Source organism: Diplodia seriata, assembly GCF_021436955.1.
Source record: "Diplodia seriata strain FDS-637 chromosome Unknown scaffold_1, whole genome shotgun sequence".
NCBI classification, from domain to species: Eukaryota; Fungi; Ascomycota; class Dothideomycetes; order Botryosphaeriales; family Botryosphaeriaceae; genus Diplodia; species Diplodia seriata.
Genome location: NW_027117308.1, coordinates 456,740 through 480,153, shown reverse-complemented (window position 1 = coordinate 480,153; position 23,414 = coordinate 456,740). Strand labels below are relative to the sequence as shown.

General features: G+C 59.5%; 7 protein-coding genes across 7 annotated transcripts; 3 read left to right on the top strand and 4 right to left on the bottom strand.

Annotated features, from left to right (window-relative positions):
- Positions 1 to 3,514: 3,514 nt before the first annotated feature.
- On the top strand, positions 3,515 to 4,325 carry SLS55_000142 (uncharacterized protein; the record flags this gene model as incomplete). Its single annotated transcript, XM_066771657.1, has 2 exons — positions 3,515 to 3,518; positions 3,847 to 4,325. 2 exons carry the CDS (start codon positions 3,515 to 3,517, stop codon positions 4,323 to 4,325), a joined length of 483 nt encoding a protein of 160 aa, XP_066636936.1.
- A 4,982-nt stretch (positions 4,326 to 9,307) lies between these two features.
- Positions 9,308 to 10,986, top strand: SLS55_000141 (uncharacterized protein; the record flags this gene model as incomplete). The annotated part of the gene is made up of 2 exons (XM_066771656.1): positions 9,308 to 9,316; positions 9,451 to 10,986. The coding sequence occupies 2 exons, from the start codon at positions 9,308 to 9,310 to the stop codon at positions 10,984 to 10,986; spliced, it is 1,545 nt and encodes a 514-aa protein (XP_066636935.1).
- Positions 10,987 to 11,708: 722 nt separating this feature from the next.
- On the top strand, positions 11,709 to 13,053 carry SFH5 (Non-classical phosphatidylinositol transfer protein (PITP); the record flags this gene model as incomplete). The annotated part of the gene is made up of 2 exons (XM_066771655.1): positions 11,709 to 12,385; positions 12,624 to 13,053. The coding sequence occupies 2 exons, from the start codon at positions 11,709 to 11,711 to the stop codon at positions 13,051 to 13,053; spliced, it is 1,107 nt and encodes a 368-aa protein (XP_066636934.1).
- A 1,525-nt stretch (positions 13,054 to 14,578) lies between these two features.
- On the bottom strand, positions 14,579 to 15,187 carry SLS55_000139 (uncharacterized protein; the record flags this gene model as incomplete). Its single annotated transcript, XM_066771654.1, has 1 exon — positions 14,579 to 15,187. One exon carries the CDS (start codon positions 15,185 to 15,187, stop codon positions 14,579 to 14,581), a length of 609 nt encoding a protein of 202 aa, XP_066636933.1.
- Positions 15,188 to 15,935: 748 nt separating this feature from the next.
- Positions 15,936 to 17,567, bottom strand: SLS55_000138 (uncharacterized protein; the record flags this gene model as incomplete). Its single annotated transcript, XM_066771653.1, has 3 exons — positions 15,936 to 16,330; positions 16,425 to 17,100; positions 17,154 to 17,567. 3 exons carry the CDS (start codon positions 17,565 to 17,567, stop codon positions 15,936 to 15,938), a joined length of 1,485 nt encoding a protein of 494 aa, XP_066636932.1.
- A 393-nt stretch (positions 17,568 to 17,960) lies between these two features.
- On the bottom strand, positions 17,961 to 20,286 carry SLS55_000137 (uncharacterized protein; the record flags this gene model as incomplete). The annotated part of the gene is made up of 3 exons (XM_066771652.1): positions 17,961 to 18,982; positions 19,060 to 19,609; positions 19,807 to 20,286. The coding sequence occupies 3 exons, from the start codon at positions 20,284 to 20,286 to the stop codon at positions 17,961 to 17,963; spliced, it is 2,052 nt and encodes a 683-aa protein (XP_066636931.1).
- An 868-nt stretch (positions 20,287 to 21,154) lies between these two features.
- Positions 21,155 to 23,129, bottom strand: SLS55_000136 (uncharacterized protein; the record flags this gene model as incomplete). The annotated part of the gene is made up of 4 exons (XM_066771651.1): positions 21,155 to 21,199; positions 21,254 to 21,383; positions 21,437 to 22,773; positions 22,956 to 23,129. The coding sequence occupies 4 exons, from the start codon at positions 23,127 to 23,129 to the stop codon at positions 21,155 to 21,157; spliced, it is 1,686 nt and encodes a 561-aa protein (XP_066636930.1).
- Between the last annotated feature and the right edge of the window lie 285 nt (positions 23,130 to 23,414).

The window sequence follows — 23,414 nt, the reverse complement described above, 5'->3', positions numbered from 1 at the left end:
GCACACATGGCCGCGCTGGCGCACGCAGCTCTCGAGACACTCGCAAGCGGCCGGCGCCGACGAACCGGGTCTGAGCCTGAGCCGCCCATGCAAACGGGCCAAGGGATGCTCGCCGGCTGCAGCAACGTCTCATTTCTCCTGAGGCTGCAAAATGACTCCTTGACCCGCTCGTGTCGGGCATTCTTTCAGCGGCGTGACGGGAACGAGGCGGCCGCTTGCTGCGGCCAGGCGAGCAACGAGCAGTGCCGGCCGCCAGCGTGCGGTGGCAGAACCCCATACGGAGATGGCAGATCGTAATCACAGCGCGCATTCCACTCGCCTACGCCCAACAGCGCAAGGTGCCCGCCTGCAAGCAGCAGCTGGCCCAGTCCGCGGGCGGAGCTACCCCCGCCTGGCGCTAGAGCTGCTGGGGCGCGTCCTCTCGCGATGCGCGCTTTTGCAGTGGCAGCAGCGCCGCCCAGGACGCCCCTCCGCGCGCTGCCAGTTGCTCCAGACGCCGCCTGCCCCTCCCACGCCGCGCGTATCGCTGCCTCTCGCGGGACTCGTATAGCGGTGGGGAGAGCGCAGAAGGCCGGATGTAGCGTGGCGGGCAAATTACAAATGCAGCAAAGGGGGCGTGGAGGCCAATAGGGTCGCCAGTTTGATACGCGAGCTGCGATCGCCGTCGTCATCCGTCTGTGCGCGCGGCGGCGCGGAGGGTTGGGGGTTGGAGCAGTGGCAGAGCAGTGGCAGTGGCAGTGAGTGGCAGCAGAAACGCGCTGTAATCGGAGCTCGGCGACGCTGAGACAGCGCAGGTGGCTGCGGGGATGCCGCTGCTTCCACGGCGGCGGGCGGCGAGAGTCGGTGAGCCCAGCGGCAGCGGTGATGTATCGGAATTTGCTGCGGAGAGGAGTGCGTCGAGCAGGCAGCGCCCAGCAACACGCCCAGAATGCGCGCTCCACTGCGGCGGGCATTCGATATTTGCAGCGCAGTCAGTGTGTTTTGGCCGCGCTGCCTGCCCGCCGGAGGCCAATATTGCGGCAGGGCTCCCCCGGACAGGCGGCCTGAACCAGCTCTCGCATGCGCATCTCGGCGCCCTTTGCGCTCGCTGGCTGCTCAGCCTCAATCCGCATCACTTGCGCATCGCGCCCGCATCGTGCCGCCGTCACGCCGCCCGCGCCCTGACGCAGACGCAGACAAGCCTTTTGCTAGGCCGGCGTGGGCTTGGCGCGCGACCCCAATATCCGCGTGCTCGTCTCGCGCTAGCCCACAGGTGTGCTTGATTCGACGCACACCAACCTCCACCTCAGCCAGGCCACTTTTGCCACCATCCCGACTCCGTCGCTAGCCCATCGCGAATCTCGCACCGCCGCGCGCCATCCCCTCCGCTGCCGTCATACCAGATCACCGCGTGCGTGCAACACGTGTGACGCGCGCCCACACTGCCCGCCGTTGAGCTGCGCGCGTCGTCGTCCGCCGGCAGCAGCACCGTCGCCCGCGACTGACCTCAGTCCAGTCCAGCACGCCGGAGCGCTGACCGCGCCCCCAGCGCCCGCGCCCCGTCTACGCAGGCACCGCAGCCCGCGAGCACCTCGAACGTGCGGCGGCGGCAGAGCGCCAGAACGCACGCCCGCCGCGGCCCCCCCGACCAGCACCACCCCCCGGGAGCGTCGGCGCATGCACACACAGGATCTGCACACGGTCAGGCACTCGCAGCCGCGGCATTTGCTCATCAGTCAGCGAGCTGGGAAAGCCCCGCGGACTAGATTGCGCAAAGTGTGGTCGGCCCAAAGTCTATTTGCCTTGCTGACCCGTGAAAGGGCCGACTAAGGCAGCGTCGGTCCGGTCGCTCTCACTGGGCAGTCTGGGCCGCCCGCGTCCAGGGCTCTTCACCGTGGTTTCATACGTGGTAGCGCTACGACCGCTCTTAACCCGCCTGGGTACCGAGGTCCTCGCGCCTTTCCACTTTTCCCTCGCCCGGCTCCCAAGCACAGCCTAGCCCGCCGTCCGTCCGTCCCAAAGCTCAGAGCGAATCCTTCCGTTGACACGGCTGGGACCAGCGCCGCCGAGGGGATCTCCAGCAGCGACTCGGCGTCATTACCTCACAGCTTAAGCTAAGACTAAACCTGCAATTGGCGCCGCAATCTTCACAGGGCACACGCCACGCTCCCACCGTGCCCAAACACCAACCCCTACCTGCCGCTAGCCGGCCTCAGCTACCTCCATCTTGTTTGATATTCTCCAGCGCACCAGCATCCGGCATCCGTGCGACTGCAAGTCGCACTTGCACCTTCGACGGCGCGCGCTACCACGCTACCAAGAACGAGCATCCACGGTCAGCACAGCGCTCCAGCCAGGCTACCGATCAAAGCGCCCGCCCACCCAGCCCCCGTGCGCAAATCTTGGTCTGGTGGGCTTTCCGGAGCGAATCTGCCGAGAGCGCGCCCAATCTTCCTCTGCTAGCCTGACTTGAAAGAGACCGGCCTGCGCATCACCCGCACCTAAGTCGCACGCTATCGTGCTTGTTGACTTCCACCGCCCACGGTCTTCTAGTCAGCTGTTTGGATCCCAGCCTCGGTCCGCACGGCCTTTCTACCTCCTGCTGGTCGATACTACCGGCGGCGAATCACCCGCGAACGCTTGCCAATTAAGCGTGACATGTCCGCGAGCTATCCTTCTCCTCACCCAGCACCCGAGAGCCCTCTGTCGCCTAGTCAAAAGCTTGCCCTGCACCTGAACGGACACGCACAGTCTATGGACGGTAGACAAAACGACTACTCGCAGCCAGGTTTGAACTCGCCCTATCCATTCTCCACTTCAGAACCTCAGTCTGAAGGTTCTTCCGCAGATCAAGCATCTGCTGCGCAATACCCTCCGGCCTCCGATCCTCGCTCCGCCAACTTCTCCTCCTCTGCCACTCCCACCTCCGAGTACGGCATCAATCCCTCCTCCGCACGCTCAGGCTCCTTCCCGGAATACGTTCAACGAGGACACTACCCACCAGCTGGTCAGCCGCAGCAAGCAGGAAATATGGCGCAAGCAACAAGTCCGTCCATGCCTCTGCCCGATGGCAATGCCAACAACCACAACGCGCAAAGCAACAAGTCTGACCCCGAAGTACCTATAGATCCTTCGATAGCGGCGGCCGCTTCTCCTTCCTACCCGCCTCACGGTCAATACTCTCCCTACCCGCCACAGCACGAGATGCCTCACTACGCTGCGCATCCGGCGACACCCGTCTACGGACGTCCCGACCAGTGGGGTTCTCACTACCCTGGCATGTACGGGCACGCGCCCGTCACTACAGGCCCTCCGCAGCCCTCAATGGTCTCACCGGTACAGCGTCCGCCGACTGTAAGAATCGCGCCCCGCCGCGGCGGCACTTGCGGAGATTCTGGTACTAACGCGTCAATTCCGTAGGGCGGCCACCCCCTCTCTACTGTTTACTCTTTCGTTCCGATTCCGGGCGCGCAGCAACATAAGCGCCCGCGCAGGCGTTACGAGGAAATCGAGCGCATGTATAAATGTGGTTGGAATGGGTGTGAAAAGGCATATGGAACGCTTAACCACCTAAACGCGCACGTCACGATGCAATCGCACGGGCAAAAGCGCACGCCAGAAGGTACGTGGTGTTGTTTTCCCGACTAGTCGTGCCGACCTGCGTAGCGCGCGATCGACCCCAGGTTTATTTCCGGCGCGCGCTTGGTGTTGCGAACTATTTTGGCGGTTCCCGCTCGGTCGGAGTCTTCGACTTGGTGGCCGGAAGCTAGTACAAGTCTACCCATGCCCTGTCTAGTTTCAACACCAAACCCGCCATGCACGCACTAGTGTGGGCTATATGACACAAACTAACGTCCGTCGCAACAGAGTTTAAGGAAATCCGTAAGGAATGGAAGGCCAAGAAGAAGGAGGAGGAGGCCCAGCGCAAAGCTGAAGAGGAACGCCAACGTCAGGCCGAGCAGCAACGCCAGGCACAGAACAACGACGCCAACAACAGTAACCCCGAGACGCCCATCTACGGCCAGCCTCGCGCCATGCCCCAGCCTGTGCAGATGGGTGGCCCTCAGCTCCCTCCCATAGGCTACGCGCCTGCGGCCAGCGGTCAGGCGCCACCGCAGTATGGCACGCAGAGCCCTAGTGCGATTGGAGAGATGGCCCAGTACGCCGCCAACCCACAGATGTACCCAAGCAGTGCGTCTAATGCCAGTAGCAGCTACCCACAGTCGCCCTACACGCAAGGCCAGACCATGTATCAACAGCGTGCGTCTTACTCGCCTGCCCAAGCTGGTTCGCGCATACTGATGTCTTCAGCAGCCGCGGATAACGGATCGAACTATCAGCAGTAGACACCTGACCGCCCGCATTCTTTTTTGTCTTTTACACTTTCGGCCCCCGCAGTCTTGTTCGGCTCAATCCGGTTCTTCGTCACGACATCCAGCATGGTTGCATATTGCGTTCTGGTTTTCGACATGCATTTTCACGGGGGCGGCTAAATTTCTTCGGGGGGTGTTTGCGGTCACAAAGCAAAGATACGATAATCACGACTTGATGGTCGCGCCAGAGATCTTTGGTCGACGACCAGCCTATCATTCTCATGGGAGACCTGTTGCACCAGAGCGCGGTGGTGTCAACGAGAAAAAGACGGCGTTGCCCTTTGGGTCGTGCTCTTCTGGCAGTCAGACGGCGGCAGAACCTCTCACATTTGCTATCATCGGCTACCAAGATCATGTGGGACGGCGGCTAACGTGCGGGTTTCCTCAAAAGTTTGGGCTGCATCAATTATCGATTCAGGAGCTTCTAGAGACATGCATTCAAGCCCGGCGCATCTGAAACAATTCGTCGCTGCTCTTCGTTTGGTCATGGGGTTAATGCAGGAAGTAAGCGAAGGTACAGGAGGGAGATGCTGGAGGGAAAAGCGATGCGAGTTCCTGGAGGGAAGCACCTTGGCTGCAAAGGCCTGTCGACCTGTCGCTCTGGCGCATGCGCAGTTTGTTCAGAAGAATTCTTTTTTCCCATTGCTTTCCTCGCAGGCGTATTGTTTTCTTTCGCTACGGCTTCAGGGCGACAATTGGCAGGCACGGAAAAACCATGTAAGTATGTAGCTCTTTAGTTGCGAATCCTGTGCAGTAGCAGCAGCAGCCGCCGTCCGTCCTCCATCCCAACCCTGTTTCTGTGTAACACCGGTAGACGTGGCGCACAATGTGCACCTACAATTCCCACAGGTTCCAAGGCCGCATCGTTGCCGCAACAGATTCCGAGATGTGGGATCGAAGAGCGAAATGCGATGTATCACATCGACCGGGATGCGAGTGGGCAGCAGGCATTACGATGGCCGCCGCATGTGGGTATGGAGGGGGCGCCACTCCTGCGTCGCAACACGACGGCACTTCCGGGAACGGGGTTCTGGCAGAAAAAACTGGACGACAGGACCGAGAACACGTTCAAAGCCCGATCGACTGATGATTCGCGAGCGTCGACTTGTCATGCAAAAGAAATCTCTGCCACTCCAACACCCGCTTCCGCCCTTCCTGCACCCCTTCGCCGTCGCAGAGCACATGGAGTGCGACTGCGACGCCGTCTGGCTACTCCCCATTGTCTGCAGCAAAAGCGCGTGTGCGTCAGTCGTTCCTCGGCGTCGTCGTCGTCGCCCGTACTCCGCCTGCATGATGCACGCATGCACGCATGCCTGCATGCATGCGTGCGTGCGTCCGGGCGGCATTGCCGATCCGCTAGACGTTTTGACTTTTGCCCTCTTCTCCCACTGTTTTTAATGGTTTTTATTTCCCTCTCGCAAAGCTGTCCACCCGTGGGAAGGGGGCCCCCACCCCCGGGCCCTCCCCCCTTGTCCCGCCTTATGTGCCCTTACCCTTGCCACAATTGATGTTGGTCGTTGGTGGGACACCCCCCGTTAATCAACCAGCAAACGCCGACCGCCCGCACCATGTCACCGCCTCATTCAGCGCAACTAGGGAGGGGGGCTACCAGCCTGAGAAGGCCAAGGCGGCCTGGCCATCTGCACCAGCTGCCTTCTCTCCTTCCCGTCCCACCTGCCTACAGACTGACTTGCCCGGCAGCAGGTGGACTTGGCTCCGACGACGAATGGAAACGACTCGCTTCTTTCCTGCGGCATCATTCCAGCCTTTGCTTGTTTGTTTTTTTGGCTTAACCGTGGCGAAGAGCAGGGCGGGAAACCGAATCGGTCATGCATGGGACTCTTCGACATTTGCATCATCTCAGCAGTAATCACGTGTTGGTAAAGTCTATTTGAATTGTCTTGTTGGTTCCCTTCGTCCACTGGCATAGGACCCCACGCCTGATGTGACGGACGAGTTGGATGTTACCAGACATGGACAAGGGAGGGAAGGGGGAGACTGGGGCCGGGGAAACCCAGTCACCTATTCTATCGAAGATTCAATATTCCTGACCTCACTATTACGCCTCGCCAATCGTCCTCGCTTCCGGATGAAGGCAGTGGAGGAGAGGATTGCACACATGATCCGGTGAGCAATAACAACAGTGAGCTACTGACTGGGTGCGGGTAGATCTGGAGCGGAAAAGCGGAAGAGGTGGCTGGGCACCTTCTCTGTTGGAAAGATTGCCGTGGAGGCGTCAAAGACACGGCGGCGGCGAGGAAGCAAAGGCCCGGCACACGACTCCCTCTGACCCCACAATTTTGATTTGTTCACTGCTCGTTGCTCGCGAGGGCACGTCCGAACAAGAGGGGCATGGAAGCCGCGTGGGCTGCTTTGGCTGACCCCGACACGACAGCACAGCAGCCAGTCAGCACGTGCGGGTTGAAACGAGCGGAGGTAACTGATGCGTCGATGTTGGGGGGTGTCTTGTTTCTTTGTATAGCAGAGGCTCGATATTGGTCCGACGAACGGCTGTCGTACAACCCCTCGAGAGACTGTGTCACGGCCGCTCCGCTCCAAGCCCTCTTGTGCGCCCTTGTCAAGTCCCGCTCCACTCACGGCATGCCAGCAAGCAGCAGCCCGTCAGACGTGGTGCGCGTGTGCGCCCCACGGGCTTATGTGTGAACGGGAATGCCAGCCGCCGCCAGCCATACGCAAGGCGTCGCCGCGTTGCACGAGCGCGAAAGCGCCGTGTCTCTTTTTTCTCTTGCTCCTCATTTCCCCTTCGTTCTGCTTGTGTTGAGCGCCTGGCCGGGCGGGCGAGTAGGGAGGGCGGTGGTTTTAGGCAATGCACCGCGAGAACGGCGGCGGATCGATGTGGAAATATCACGCGACCAATGCAGTCACCACCTCACGCCGCACTCCACCAGCGCCGGATGCATGTGGCGAGCACGCATCATGCTGGGCGGAAGAAGTCGACGGTTCGGCAGCCGGGGGGCGGGCGGCGCATGGCGATGTTTGTGCGAGGGCCGCCGGCTGAGGCGCCCGTCCGCGCTCGTGGGCTCGCGTCCCGGCGTGAAGGAGCCTCCGACGGGCTCTAGCAGAGATGAGGCAAGTGGCAGCAAGACGGGCTTCCCAGCCGATGCCTGCTCCCGTTGCCTTAGCCGCACATCGTTTTTCGAAAAGCGGGTAGCGAGCGGGAAGCAACCTTGCAAGAGGATAAGGCTGGCGGTGCGCAGAGGGGTGGGCGGCGGGGGTGCGAGTGTGTCAGGCGCTGCTTGCTTGCGTGCATGCAGCTTGGCTTCGGCCTGCGGGGTGACGCCTGCGCCCGGGCAGAAGCCGGTGTGTCATGCGAGTGAGGTTTGGCACTCCTGTTACACGGCAGTAGTGTGCTTCGCCGTCCACGACGGCCGGGCTGAAAGTTGAGGCGGCCGTTGGCGGCGGCGCGGAGAGCTGCGCGCGCGGTAGGCTAAGGTAGCAGTGCTCTGGCTGAAGAAAGACGCCGTGCTGAGTCGCAGCTAGCCTGCGGCGTGCTGTTGCGGGCCGCACCTCCTCCTGCCAGAGCTAGGACGTGCTGGTGATTCTCCAGCTCTACACTAACCGCCCGGCCGCACCAACGCTCGCCGGCGCGCACACCACCAGCTCCCCAGCCCCAGCACTACACCAACACCCGCGCCGTCGTGCGTGCCGCGCCCCGGGTACATAGCCTCCGCCCCAGCAGCGCGCAGGATTGCCGGCGCGGGCAAACGTGGGCGCTAGGGCGGCCGCGCCCGCTGCCGGCTGCCACATGGCTCTCCCCCAGCTAGCACTCGCTCCGCCGTCAGCCCTACACCTAGCGAGAGCCGCGAGAACGGCGCGCGGAGCACACAGCTAGCTGGGATTAGGACCGGAAGATCGCCTGTCAGATCCTGCGCCATGCTCCCTGGTTCCTTGCGGCAATCCCGCCAGCCATGCCTCGAGTGATCTGCCGCTACGGCAAGCCAGCGCCGCCGAACCATCTCCAAGCCTTGCTCGATGATTGCGCTCTGCAGCTGAGGGGCCGGGGCCACGGGCCTGCTGCGCTCCCACTCCTCGCCGAAGCCATGTCGTTCCCAACCCACCGGGTCCATTGGGGATGCCTTGGTCAGCAGAAGCCTAACGGTTCGAGGAAAGGCGCATGGAGACTCTGCCACCGCCAAACAGGCCCGCTGCGTGCCAGTGCGCCGCCTGCAGGCAGGCCGCCTTGCGAGCCAGGCCGTTCTGCAGAGGCGACGGTGTTGTTGGCCTTTCGGAAGTAGACCACCGAGTGCGGATTTACGGACCATCGGCGTTCCTCCACGCGCCGCCGCCGCGCGCGCGTGCGCACGTGATCGTTCATCCCCGAAAAAATATTCGACTCGGCCGGGGTCGCACTGTCGCATTGACGTCTGCCGGCCGCAACGCGGCATCCAACCATCCATCCCAACGCCCGTCTCTCTCCACAACCCTCCCCAATGCAGATGCTGAGCTGTCACGCCTGCCTCTGGCACTGTCTGCGCGCCGTCACTCACCGCGCACCACTCCCGCCCCCGAATGCCCTCATCCGCCGCGCCCAAACCCAGCGACCACCGAGCCGAGCACTAGCACTCGCGCTGCAACGCCGCCGTGACTACGCAACCGCAGCGGACCGCCAACCCGACGCCCTTGACGAGCACTTTGAGAAGGCAGGTGCTGCCAAAGCATATCAGCGAAGGGATTCCCGCAGCAGCCCTTTCAGGGAGCGACAGAAAGACCTATACCATGAGTCGAAGTTTCGGCAGGACATACGTGACGACATGAGGAAAAGCATAGTTGATCCGGGCCACTATGAGCTGTCTTCTACCGTGAAAAGGAGGCTGAAGATGGAGCTCGAATGGACAGGTGGGGATCCGCTCAGGCTTGCCGACACTGTCCAGAAAAGGCTGTCGAAGGGCGATATCGAGCCGGTCTTGGACTTGGTGCGCTTCGCAAGCAACTCAATGGACTGTGTTGTGAGCTGGAACCACATCATAGACCATTTCATGAACCTTGGTCGCCCTAGCCACGCACTTAAGATTTACAACGAGGTGCGACTGTCCTTCCCCAATCTAAGCCACTTGCTGACCCAGTATCCTCCCTCCAGATGAAGAAGCGGGCGCAGAAGCCCGACTCCTATACCTACCTAATCGTGCTACGAGGTCTCGGAAACCACGCACACTCACCCTCCAGCCTCGGAAGCGCACTTTCTGTATACCACTCCATGTCTGCGCCGAATTCGCGGGTCCCGCCATCAACAATGCATACAAATGCGACGCTACGAGTGTGCTCGAGAGCCAACGACATGGATGCCTTGTGGGGTATCGCAGCCAAGTTGCCCGAGAAGGGGCCAGGTGCTGCTGATGCCATCACGTACACTACGATCCTTGGGGCCATCAGGCAGGATGCGCTTTTAGCGGTCCACGCGATGTCGGCGGATCAGATTGCGCAAAAGCGAGAGGAGGGCATAGTGGATGGAAGGAGATTATGGGAAGACATAGTTACCAAATGGCGCTCTGGAGACATCATCATCGATGAAAATCTAGTGTGCACCATGGGACAGCTGCTTCTGATTGGACAGCGTCCGAGGGACTGGGACGATATCCTGTCTCTATTTGAGCAGACTATGGATATTCCCCGGCTTGCAAGGCACCTAGGTGATGACCGAAAGGCACCTAAGTGGCTTCCCGACACGCCCCGGGCCATGCGGGAAGAGGATTCGGCCAAGATTGATCCGGCGGATCACACGCGTCGTGGCGGAGAATTTGACCCCGTCGAGCTCGGGAAAACAGTCGGACGTGGTCGGCGCAACATGGCTTACGCAAAGCCGGGCAACCATTCCCTCTCTCTCATCTTGGAATCTTGCCTAAAAACGAATGCGAGAAAGGCGGCGGAGGACTACTGGCACCTTCTCACCGGCCCAGATAGCTGGGGCATTGTGCCAGACGAGGCCAACTTGCACATGTTCCTGCGCATCCTCCGCCAAACACGCTCATCCGCGGCGGTCGTCGAGTTCCTCAGAAGCGAGTTCGGTACTCGTATGGGCGTCAAGAAGCCGAAGACGTTCAGGATGGCAATGAGCACTTGCGTTAGGGACAAGAACAACCCCAATGTCTTCGACCATGCCAACGTCATTTTGGACATGATGCTCACCACCCTCGTCGATCTGGATTTGCGCACTTTGGCGATGTACACGAATCTTTTGACGTCCCTGTCCCGGAGCGAGCAAGTTCAGAGCGGCCTTGAGCGACTGGTTCCTCATCTGGTGAACGTGAAGAGCATGCTCAACTACGGTAAGGATGACGGGCGCCAGCCACTTGGGCCGATGGATCGGGAAGCGGGTCTTGAGTTTCTCTCCGGGATTGTATCATGTTACGATCGTGCGATGGAGCAGAAAGACATCCCCCAGCAAGACTACGCGGCTCTCAAGGCCAGGAAGGCCAAGGTAACGGCTTTCATTACGAGGGCGGCGAATAAAGAGAAGAAGAAGAAGTTGGGTACGGGAAGCAGGCATCCGGAAAGCAACCAAGCGCGTCGGTCCCAGCTGGCACAGGGACAAAAGGAGGACAGCATGGGCCAATCCAATGAAGAAGACGGGGGTGAGCCGGAGCGTATGGAGGAGAGATATACGTTTGAAAGATGATGTAATCCGTTGTTGGTGTGGCTGTGGTAGAGGTCTAGAAATAGCGGCGTCGAGCGCAGCCTGGATGCATTCGCCTCGATCCTAGGGCGTTGACTTGCAACTGCTGAAGCGAGTACTTCAGCGTCGAGCACCTGCAATCCCCTGACTACATGGTGCTCGAATGATGGGTGCTGATCAGTTCAGGAAAGAACGAGCTTGGTCTCTAGAAGTGGCACTGGCTCTCCCTTTTCTCGAGGACATATTGAGGAGGCGTCCTGTCCCTTTTTTTGGGAATCCAATATGGAGGCGGAGTTAGATCGCTACGCTCGGAGATTGGATCGAAGCATGGTCGTTGGCGTGCATTCTTTGCAAGCTGGTTGCGTTGAGGCTGGCAGGAGGCTTGACGGACAAGGCAGCCAGGCACAAACGGCGTCGGTCAAGCAAGCATTCCGCCGCTGGGAAGGCTGTGGTTGAGGCGTCGGAAGCACGTGGGCGACAGGCGACAGGCGCGTGGAGCGTGGACGGGCCCCGCGCGCGTGGCGGCCGAGCGTCGGACCCTGGCCCAAGTCAGTTGGAGCTTGTGCACCCCGTTCGTCTGAGTCGCGTCTTCATTTAAGCTTCCACGCGCGCGACTCACCTCACCCAAGCTTCTCACCCTCCAACCCTCCACAGGCTTCAAGCCCCCTCATCCTCCTTCTGCTGCCTTCTTCATTCCATCCCGCCTGCACCAGCTTCAATTCACCATGTCCGCACCGATCGACGAGAAGAAGGTCGCGGCCGAGACGGCGCCCGACGCGAACGCCGAGCCCGCTCTCACTGAGCAACCTGTTGGCGCGACCGCATCTACCGCGTCCGAGGTGCCCGCCGCTTCCACCACCGAAGAGGACGCGAAGCCCGAGCCCGCCGCGGCCCCTGCTACCGCCGCGGATGCCACTACTGAGGCTGAGGCTAGCAAGACGGAGGAGGCCGAGAAGCCCGAGGTGCCTGCCAAGGATCAGGCTCCTGCCGCCACTGAGGGCCCGGTGTGGCCTCACCTTGCCGAGCAACATCCCATAAACCTGCTTCTGGCTGCTCTTCCCGAGCTCATCACCGAAGCCAGTGGACACAGCGAGGTTTACGGCATCAACCTCGATCCAGCTGGACCCTTCCATACCAAGCTTATCCTGCAGAAGTTTCTCCGTGCAAACGCCAATGACATTGGCAAGGCGAAGAGCCAACTCGGTGAGACTCTGAAATGGCGGAATACTTTCAAGCCGCTTGCCGCACTTGAAGAGACCTTCACCAAGGATCGGTACGAGGGTTTGGGATATGTCATCGAGGCCGAGGGAGTCCCCGGCAGCCCCAACAAGAAGGACATCATCACCTTCAACATCTATGGCGCCGTGAAGGATAACAAAGCTACCTTCGGCGACGTTGAGGCGTAAGTAATTTTGCACAACCTAAGGCTCACATTTGCTCCACTGATGGGCTTGACATAGTGAGGCGGCTTTCTTTGGTCACAAGTCTGAGATGCGCGAGAAGCTGCCGGAACTCGCGCGCAAGCTCTTGCCGGCCAAGGAGCCGCTCCCCGCTGAGCAAGTCTGGCAGGGGGTTGTCTGCCAGGAGATATGATCCCTCTCCGCGCCGTACAGACATTGCTAACTTATTCCCCACAACAGGTTCTTGCGCTGGCGCGTCGCGCTGATGGAGCTGGGCATCAAGAAGCTCAACCTGGCCAGTGCCACCGAGCCGATTCCTGACTACGGTGCCGGTCCCGATCCGTATCAGGGCATCCAGGTCCATGACTACCTCAGCGTCTCGTTCATCCGTCAGGACCCCAACGTCAAGGCGGCGTCCCGTCGTACCATTGACCTCTTCTCCAAGGTCTACCCGGAGACCTTGAGCCGCAAATTCTTTGTGAACGTCCCCGCCATCATGGGCTGGATGTTCCAGGCCTTCAAGCTCATTCTCTCCAAGGAGACGATCAGGAAGTTCACCGTCCTCGCTTATGGCAACCAGCTTGCCGGTGAGCTTGGTACCAACGTGCCAGAGGCCTACGGCGGCAAGACCGGCGGCCTCGAGACCATCGGCGAGCAGACCAAGTTCTAGAAAAACTAACATGTTGCTGGATTGCGTTCTTCTTCACCCACCCACTATTTTCAGTCACAACCATCGAGCACCACTACTGGGAATGCGATGATTCGGGGTTTCAAGCATTCGGCGTTGCTCAGGCCGGAATGATTCCATTTTTTCTTTTCCTGTTTTCGCCTGATACCATGGGAGATTTGCGATCAGATGGATTATCATCCTTCTCCACTCCGCTTCTGTTTTCTGCTTTTTCTTTTGTGGGAGGGCAAGTCCTCACTACATATAATGCGTGAGAGGAAGACTTCATTCGGGGTGTGGGTTTTTCCCGAAGATTAATAGCTGTTAGCTGTAGAGCAAGTGAGACAAGGAGGTATAATAGAACGCTTTATTCGCGTCAAATGAGAGTGTCGTGTTCTCCACTACGAGGTGGTCCACGTAGTATTGCAATACTTTGCAAACTGATCCTTGTCACCCTTCCACGACGTGTCAATGTATTCCAGCTGCCACCCACACGCCTTCATGTATTATCCCTTTCATTCACCATTCACAGGCGCACACTACGTGTCCGATCCGCTCTGACATATACACCTAGACCTGAAAGAATGAGGGTACAGTGCTCAGCAGGACCATGAATGCGCCTTCCCTCCATAAAAGGTCTTCAACGTCGACTGCGACCTTCGCCTCTTCCACACCATCAAGAAGCCGACTTACAAATTTCGAAACCATATTTCGTAACCCGGTTAGTAAAACCAAACACCAAAGTACTTACATACGCACTTGATCGCAAATACCTACACTAAATCTGACGCAGACCAGGGCATAAACACATCGATATAACTACCGAACAAGGAAACACACACACATACAGCCTAAAAGGAAAAAAATATAAATGAAGACGGAGGATAAAATATGGATCCCCTTCGCCGTGATCGGCGGGCTGGTTCTTTTCGGCGTCTGGGTCATAAAAACCATAGATGCTTTTAGAATGTGGACGGATCCAAGACGATTGGAAACTTTGGAGGAATTGCGCAAGGAAGAGCGGGAGAGGGCTGAGGCTCGTGCTGCTCGTGCTGCTGGGACTGAGGCTGGGGCCACTAGTACCGTCACTACAACTACTAGTGGTGGTGGTGGTAGTGGGCAGACTCGCGCATTCAAGCGAGCGGGCGAGTTGGAGGAAGGGAGGAGCGGAGAGGATCGGAGCGCGGTGGAGTTGGATGTGCTGGGCCGAGGTGATGCGGTTGCAAGAGAAGAGGGGAAGACCGTGAGGTTTAAAACATAGCGACAGGCGAGCCCCCCCACTGAAAGAATTTCCATTGTGCTTTGTCAAGGGTGCAGTTCGATCCTCTAGGTAGTTGACAGAGCAGCGTCATAGCACCAAGCCATCGTACCACCGGGCAGCGACCGTTACAGAAACGCATCCCAAGCCAAGCCTCCAACAAACTGCAAGTGACTGCCTGGTCCGGTTGTACAAGACCGGAACATTGTCGTCGGTTGGTTCGCCCTCTGCCGCGCCGTTCAGAAAGGAAAAGTTGCATATGGAATTCAGTCAGTTTGGGATATCAATGTCGGGTGCCTGCGCGGGCCAGCGCGAGAACAATGGGCTGATCCCAACATCAAGAACGAACGCGATCCCGTAAGCCTCGAATGTTCCACCCTGTTTCTTGTCCATCCTGTTCGTATTGCAACCGTCGATTATCTTGCGGTAGACCTTTCCGCAAACGTGCTCGTCGACCCTGTAGAGCTTTGTCGCCTCGGTCACATCGATCTTGAATTTTATGATAATCCACCACCAACCCCAGTCGAGGGAGATCTCGAACTGTAGGGGGTTATCATGATCTATTACGAAGTTGTGATAACCGGCGCAAAAGTATTCGATGGCTTCGACGGGGTAGCGGCGCGTGGCAGTTTGGCCTTCGTTTTTGCATCTGAGGACCTGGAGAGGGTCGTCCGAGGCGAGATTGATTTGTATCTCTTGTTTGGCTTGTACGGCTTGTTCGACCTGTACGGCTTGTTGGGCTTGTTCGGCGTGTTTGACTTGTTCGGCGTGTTCGGCTTGTACGGCGTGTTCGGCTTGTTGGAGGGGGGCTGGGCTGGCTGCTGCATAGGGGATGAGAAGCAGGGCGCCCAAGCCCTTGAGAAGGGTGAGGGGGCGCATGTTGGGCTGTGGTGGAAGGATTCCCGACGTTGCTTCTTACCACGAAGTAAAAAACTTGCGCAAGGGAAAAGACGAGTTCTTATACTCCCTGTTGCCAGATTTGGTACGTGTGCAATCAGTGATCCTTGGAAATGGGGGAGATTTTTTTTCTTCCAAAAACCACGGAACTGCTGGACCCTCATCCCATTACTGGTACCGATGATTCACCAGGGACGTGGGGCGGCGTACATGCAGCACGTAGAAGGCCCAACAAAGACACGCGTCCCTTTTTTTTCTTTTTTCTTTTCTTGTTTTTGGTATGTTCCAGTGGTTGCTCTTCGTCACGGGAAAAATAACGTAACCGCACTAAACTCCTACGTAGGGAGATTTCATCTTCCTTTACGAGGCCCAAACAAATTCACTCATCTGAAACTCACTCACTGTGATAGAACAAAAGAACAGTCTTGCTACAGTTTACGCTTCTCAACACAAGCAAGTGCCTCCTTGCCTTCTGATCAGATCGAAACTCCAAAGCCCAGACTAGCAATGCGAAAGAGCAGCAAACCAACCCTCCCTCTCTACCATGATGCAGCCCCCATCCCAAGACAATACCCATTTCATTACCTCATCCGTAAGGAAATTAACAAACCAATCAATCTAAGCCAACGGAAGCGACCAGCACCAACCGCCATTCAGCTAACGCGGGTATCATAAGAGTCACACCTATCCCATCTCTTCACTGCGCACCTCCTCCTCCTCTTGTGCGGCTCTACAGCTCCCTCCCCTTCCCCTCTCCACTGCCATTCAGCCCCTCATCCGCCCCTTCCGGCAACGGCACCGTCTTCGGGTCCGGCAGGTTCAACACGGACGGCAAATCGACCACCCTCGGATCGCTACCAACCGGCTGTTCGTGGATCGTGAGTGGCGGCTCGTAACCGCCGCCATCGTCGTTTCCCCCGGATGGACCCCGACTCGAGTGCATAGAGTCCGACGGTCCGGCGGCGGCACCCTCGTCGCCGGATCCGGGCGGCTTGGTGCCGGGAACGAGCACGATCTTGGGCTCGACGCTAATGTCCGACTGCGAGGACTGAGCGCTGGCGGCTTCGCGCTCGAGGCGGACCTCGCGGCCGCGCTTGTGGCAGTAATAGAAAACGAAGAGGAGGACTGCAGACAACACGGTTAGCGGCCCGCCTCGTTAGAGTGATGGGACGAAGAAGACGGGAACGAAGGGCGGAAAGGATGTAGTTGGAACACTCACTGAATACGGCCAAGCTCATCAAGACGTTTGTCCCCGTCACGACTGCCGGGAAGCGCAACTTCAAGAAGTTGAGGATGGTCCGGAGCATGGTGGCGATGGCGCCCTGCTCAGTTACGAGCTTCTTCAGCGGCGGGTACTTCTTCGCGTACTTGTACCCCTGCTTCGCGTACTTCTGGCTCTTGCCACCGGACTTGCCGCCGTCCTGCTGTGCGCTCTGGGCATACAAATGGCTGTCGGGCTTCTCTGCGGCGGCGGCCATGAGCTCTGGGGCCAAGGCTGCCGTGACCTTGGTGGGAAGCTGCTTGATGAGCGTCTGCAGGAAGGGCGGCAGCGAGCCGTACATCTTGTCGAGCTGCTTCTCCGAGTCCTTGAGCAGGCGCTCCAGGTCGTTGTAGGCGTGCGGCGCGCCGTTGACCAGGTCCTTGAGCACAAACTTGAACTTCTCCAGCAGCTCCTGCGACTCCTTGCTGAAGCTGAAGACGCGGTTGTTGACGGCGGCCAGGTTGAGCTGGTCCAGCACGTCCGCCAAGTCTTGCTTCTCCTTGGCCGCTTCCGCCTCGAGGTCGACGGTGCCGTCGGCGTTGAGCTCCACGCCTTTGCCATTGCGGACCGTCTCGGCGGCTGCGGCCAGCGTGTCGGCAGCATGGCTGGTGTCCGTCTTGGACTGGCGCATGCTCTGGGAGTGTTCGCGTTAGTCAAGCTTTGGAGGTGGGCCTGCGTATGTCTTACCTTTGCGCGCCTGGGGATATCAGGAACCCATGACCAGTAGTTCTTCCTCTTCTTGTCGTCCGTGACGGGCGGCGACTGTGGCAGAGGAACCTGGTCGGCGCCGTCCATCAGCGCCGTCTGCGCATCCTTGGCCTTTGTCTGCGTCTGCGTCTGGGCGGCGGCGTGGTCGTGGTCGGGGAGGATGGGAGCTGTGACAGCCTTCGGTCGTGCGGGCAGCGGCGGGGGAGTTTCTTCCTCCTCTTCACCCTGCGAGGTTATCCTCTCCAGGAAGGCTTCCTCCTCGGCATTCAGAATGGGCGACTTGGGCTCGGTGTCGCCCTGGGCTTCGGCAGCAGCCTGGGCGGCGGCGGCGCGCTCCTCGACCTTCTTGTCGCGATTGCTCTTGAACTTCTTGATTGCAAAGTATTCTAGCATGGTTGCGAGGTCAACGGGTCGATGGGTGAGAAGGGTGGTGGGTTTGGGTTCGGTGAAGCTAGGAAGGCGGGGGTTGTTGTTCCATTAGGTGTAGGCATGCGGTTGCGGGAGCTTGACGTAGGGTATGCGAAACGTGCTACGCTGCCAGGCTCTGCGACAGGCAAATAATGCATGCATGTGACGGCGGGCCTATCAAGTCGCGGCGCCATGACGATCGAGCGCATGCATGGCGGCGACTGCTGCTTGTGGCGCCAGCGGGGGCGAGATCTTGGTCTCTCTTGTCCCGCTTGCGTCATCGTGTGCACAGCCCGCTCGCCTCTTTCAACAACACCATCACCGCCACAACATCCATGTGTACGTCTGTATACGCCGCGCTAAAAAACAACAGGTACTCTACCAAGCCTCCCACTTCTGCCCGCCCATGGCCACCAGCCGGTTGAACAGCTCGTCCCTCAACGGCAGCGCCGTGACCTTCCACACGGCGCCCGTCTTGTCCGTGATCTCCAGCCCATCTGCCACCTCCCTGTTCATCGCCCAGCCGACGACCAGCTTCGTCTTCCACCCATAGCCGCCAATCTTCTTCAGCTCCCTAATCTCCGCCACCGGCACGCTCCACGCCGGGTGAATGCCGTCCTCGGCGCCCTTGCCGCCTTCGCTCTCGCTGCTCCCCTCCATCCTCGCCTGCTGCCTGTCCACCTTCTTCTCCTCGGTGCTGAAGGCCACGCACGGGATCGTCGCCTTGGTCGTGATGTACACGGCGCCCCTCCTGCCATGACACCTCCCCTTGAAGCTGATGGGCCCGCTCTTCCTCTCGTCCTCGCTCCTCCTCGCCGCGACGCCGAGGCGGTCCTTGGCCTTGTCCGACCCGGACTTGGCCTTGACCTTGTCGGCGCCGATGGCCGTCTCGACGACGCCCTTGGTGGTGCCGCGGAAGAAGTTGACGAGGCGCGACCCCTTGCGGCCGTGCGCCTTGCCCTTGGCCGCGTCGATGTCGGCCCCCGCCGTCTCGTGCGCGACCGACTCGTCGTGCTGCGCGATGGCCGCGTCGAGCTCCGCCTCGGTCGCGTTGAGCGGCGGGTCGCCGCCCGTCGAGCGCAGCTGCTCGTCCGTGACGGCGGCGGGCGCGTCGGCCGGAGGGGTTGCGGCTGACGGCGGCGGCGGAAGCGGCGCCTTGTTGGCCTCGCCGATGCGGAGCAGCGTGAGCGTCAGCTGGGCGTTGGTCGGCACGCCCTTGAGCAGTGTGTTGCGGATCTCGAGCAGCTTCTGCCAGTGCGGGAAGGTGCGGTTGAGCCAGGTCAGCCCGCGCGAGATGATGGGGTCGCCGAAGAATCCGAAGCCCGCGCCGAAGGCGATGCCCTTGACGAACATGTACGACGTGACGAACAAGGACAGCAAAAGGAGCGGCGCCACGACCGCTGCGAGGCGGAGACGATACGTGTTGCGGGGGAAGGGCGGCGTTGGGGAGAGGGCGCTGCGAGAGATGGTCAGTGACTTGGGGTGAGAAGCGGGTTCATGTCGCCGTACTTTCCAAACCTCTCCCACGTATCCGTCACTTCTGCGAGCCCATGCATGACGGGCCTCATCTTCGACCACATGGCCGTCTCCATGGGCACCTTCGTCTTGTCGTGCTTGGCCGACGGCTTCTCTCCACTGGCCGCGTCCTTTGCATTGGCAACTCCCATGGCGAGCGCGGTGGGGTCTGGCGCCGTGTCTTGAGCCGCACTGCCGTCGGAAGGCGGCTCCGCTTGGGGATGCTTGCCGGCGACACTGCTGAGGGTGACGGAGGCGAGACCGTTGACGAAGTTGCTCGCCTCCTGCTCGACCGCCTCGCCCTTGTGGTTCTCGGGCGCGCCGGTCGCGCTGTCGTGGCTGCCCAGAACGCCCGCCTTCGGTTTCTGGACGCCGCCCGTCTTTGAGTCTACCAGGGCGATTGGCGCCGGCGGGAACAGGATGTCTCGCGACGGAGGGTACGCAATCAGAGCTACGACGGTGGCAGTGAAGAGTGGGACCAGGAAGTCGAAAACCCAAGCGATGAAGTAGGCCTGGGGATCGGTTTAGTGGGATTCCACCGAGGAAGCTTTGCCGCCACACTTACAGTGCAAAACCACGCCGTCCTCCTCGTCTCTCTCCAGCTCCTGAGCCGCGCAACCTGCTTGGCCGCACCCAGCATGCCAATAATCTGCCGCGATCAGCACGAAGCTCCAAAACACAAGCGGGCGGGGGGCGGGCATCCACCTACCACCGTCATATACAACCTCTCGACATTCGCCCTCAACTTGTCCGGGCTAAACTCCTCCTCTTCCGCAATGTTCAAGTCCAGGTTCCCCGGCACCGGCCGGTCGTACTGCTTGACGTGGTAGATCTGCTTGTTGAACCGGCGCACCAGCAGCCACAGCTCGTCGTTGTCCATGCCGCCCACGAGCGGCTCCACAATCTCCTGCTTCGGCTCGTGCCACCCCAGGTTGACCACCTCGGCGTCGTGCTCGCGCTGCGCCGCGCCCTTGTTGATCATCGCCTCGCCGCCGCCATCGACGGCCGAGACTGCTGCTTCCGGCTCGGCGTCGCCCGCCATGGCGAGCGCGTGCGAGAGCGTCGGCTCGTCGCGCAGCGTCGGCGCCGCCGGCTCTTCCTTGGTGGGGTCCGTCGTTGCCGTCGTGTCCGAGGGGACGGGGATGGGCAGGAGGTCTTTGTAGACCGCGCCCGGTCTGTTGTTCGCCATGCCGAAAGGCGCAATATAAGGGAGGGGGCGTGGTGTGAGGGCCGTATGGATGTCGGGAACTCGGGATCGTGGTGAGCAGGGAAAGGAATAGGAGATCGCGAACGGCACCAATGCGCCTAGAGAACGGTGTCTTCGTGTGCGTGGAGGCGGGGAGAGGGGAGACAAAAGCAGGTAATTGATTGTATCACGACAGGGACAGCGCGCGCCTTTTCTCCAGTCCTCGGCGGCCAACGCACCTGCCCCTCCCTTTTCCTTTTTCCTTGGACATAATTGCGCAATGATGCCGTAGTCCCCGGCCTAGCCGGGAACACGCGACAACCTTATGCTCAATAAGGCAGTGACAGGTGCTCGATGGGGTTGCCATGGGATGCAATGGCTTGCGCGCGTCCCCATGATGACGTACGCGGCTGCAACACAAGCGCCATTAGCACGCCCCCTTCACGGCAAGAAGCGGCGGGTGCGAAGAGGACTAGCGCCCGTTCTCCAGCGGAGACGCGTGGAGAGGCGAGGAGAGCAGGTGCTGAAAGCCGATTGCGGTGCTCGCAATCCGATCTGGTACGTGATGCACGTCGGGATGCGCGGCTGGATACGGTAAGTATGATGTCGACAAGCCTCTGATCGACGCGGCTATCCCGGTCGCCAATCGCTCAGCGCCCCCATCAAGGCACGGACTACCCTGCCGTCATCGCTGAGATGCAGAGCCCAGCCTCAAAGGATGACGATGCTACGCAAACGAGAGGAACAAGCGTCTTATCGCGTATACTACTCTAAAATTACGTCCATGGTGCCTCCCTCCAAAGCCCTTTCTTTGCCTCCTGTTTCTTTCAGAAAAGACGAACGCCACAAACGCCTCCCTTGCAATGATTCGTTAGATGTTAGGAGAGAGCAGATCATATTTCACGCATGCTTCCACCTGCAGAGTCTTAGTATCAAAGATAGGCAACAAAGAAGGGCTGGCTGCACTTACACTTCCTACCGAAGCCCGCAGCCAACTGCGAGCCTCCAATCCAACCCAAACCTTGAGCATGGAGAAATCCGCATTGCGGACCATACCTCTGCCGCTCTGGGTACCCAGTTGACGCAGGATAGGCAATGCCCTACAACGTCGTTAGTATGGTGACGTTCCTTCACACTTGCACCCCGAGCTTACCCAGCGAAAAGATCCATGTCCGGATCCAGCTGCCTGCCAATGCCCTCGAGCAACAGTATACTCAGGACGACGTTGACGAAATCGCCCTCGAGCCTGACGTGGTGATTCCTGACCATGGACAAGACCTCGTTCAAAATGTCGCCGATTTTGATGTTGCCAAGAGCAAAAGTGCGGCTCTTCACGCCCAACACCAAATGCTGCATTCTTAGGGCGAAAACCTCCTTGTCGATGACAGCCTCTGGCTGCCTGCATCTCTCAACCATCAAATGACCCGACTTGTAACCGTCGAACTCGGCCACTGCCTTGAAAAGGTCCAGGAAGTTCGCACGGTTCTTCTCGTTCAGCTCGGTAACGAGGCCGGTGTCGATGAAGATGAGTTGAGGCCGGTACCCTTCATTATCAATGCGTTGGAGTTCCGCGTCCCACTCTCTCCGCTGGCCCTTTAGCGGCCTCAGGCGCTGGAGCACTTCCTCGGTCACGTCGGTTGAATTGTTGACAGCTTCAGGTGTCTTCTTGGTCTTGAAGTGGGGAATGTCCGGCGTCTCCGGCTTGTAGAAGCGGACCATGATGTTACCGGGGTGCAGATCGGCGTGGATGAAATTGTCGATTAAGACCATGTGCAAGAAGGCGTTCAATCCCTCATCCGCAATTTCCTTCCGATACACTCCACCACCGTTCTGCAGAAGATCCTCGAGAGCAATGCCGTGAGCAAACTCCTCGACAAGTACTTGCCGCGTCGTGTACTCATTGTAAGGGAAAGGGAACCACGCAGTGGTCCGGTCCTTGAAGTTCCGACGGAAAATGGTCAAGTTTGCGCCTTCTATCCTGAGGTCTAGTTGTAGTCTCATCATCTCGGAAAACTGCTTTACTTCATCCGGGAACGAAAGCCACTCCATGGTAGGTATCGCGTTGATTACGTGGGCAAAGAACGACATTATACGCAGATCTCTCCGGACCACCTTTTCTATGTGCGGGTGTAGGACCTTGACGGCCACGTACGTTGAAGGGATGCGATGCGGTGTGCTTTTCAGCGTCGCGCCGACGTTCTTCTTCAGAACCTGCCGGAGGTTTTGAGGCCCATCAACGTCCGACGCAACGGGCGCAGTGAGATCCCGCTTCAGTTTGGCCTTGTAGACCTGAGCGATGGCGCCAACGCCAAGCGGCTTTTCGTCGAACTCGTCGAATATGTCGTCGAATTTGCGTCCGTCAAACGCCCTCGACACGATGCGTTTGGTATCATGTAGGGAATGTGCCGGCGCGTTGGAATGGAGAGACGACAGATACTTGCACAATTCGGTAGGGAAGATGTCCGTCCGCGACGCTGCCCATTGGCCGAGCTGAGAAACAGTGAAGTCAGTACAACGCACTCCGGGCAGTCGATGCCGTTTCCTAAACCTACTTTTATGAATGCCGCCCCCGCCCTTTCCATACTCCTAACAAGAAAGGCGTACCACCACAGCGTACCACGTCTCTCATTATCCCGATCGGCCACCCGATTCCCAATCCATATAGCCGGCACAGTCATCATGACCGGCACAAAGATGATGACCAGGTGTACGAAGCGCAGGCCGGTCGCCAGCGGCTCCCAAACGTAGTTCTCGAAGAAGAAGTAGATGCCCTTGCGGAAGCCCTTGGAGTTCTCGATGACCTTGGGGACCTGGCTCCGCAGCTCGGCCCTGGATGCCTCGAGCATGAGCTGCTCGCCGGTGCGCTCATCTTCGTCGTTGCTCTGCTGTGACAGGGCGACGAAGGCGGCAGGGCTGAGGGCGGTGCTGGCGAAGAGCAAGGTGCGGCCGCCGAAACGCGGGCGGGGAGGGGTGCGTGCCAAGGAAGTATATATCCGACCCGTCGACCGAGAGGAGAAGGCGTTGCGTGCGGACTGCGGGATGCTAGCTCTTGCGAAGGCGGAGCGCGCGGCGGCGCACTGGCCGGCGCGGAGGTGCGGGCGGAGGCATTGGCGGCCGAGGAGGAGGACCGT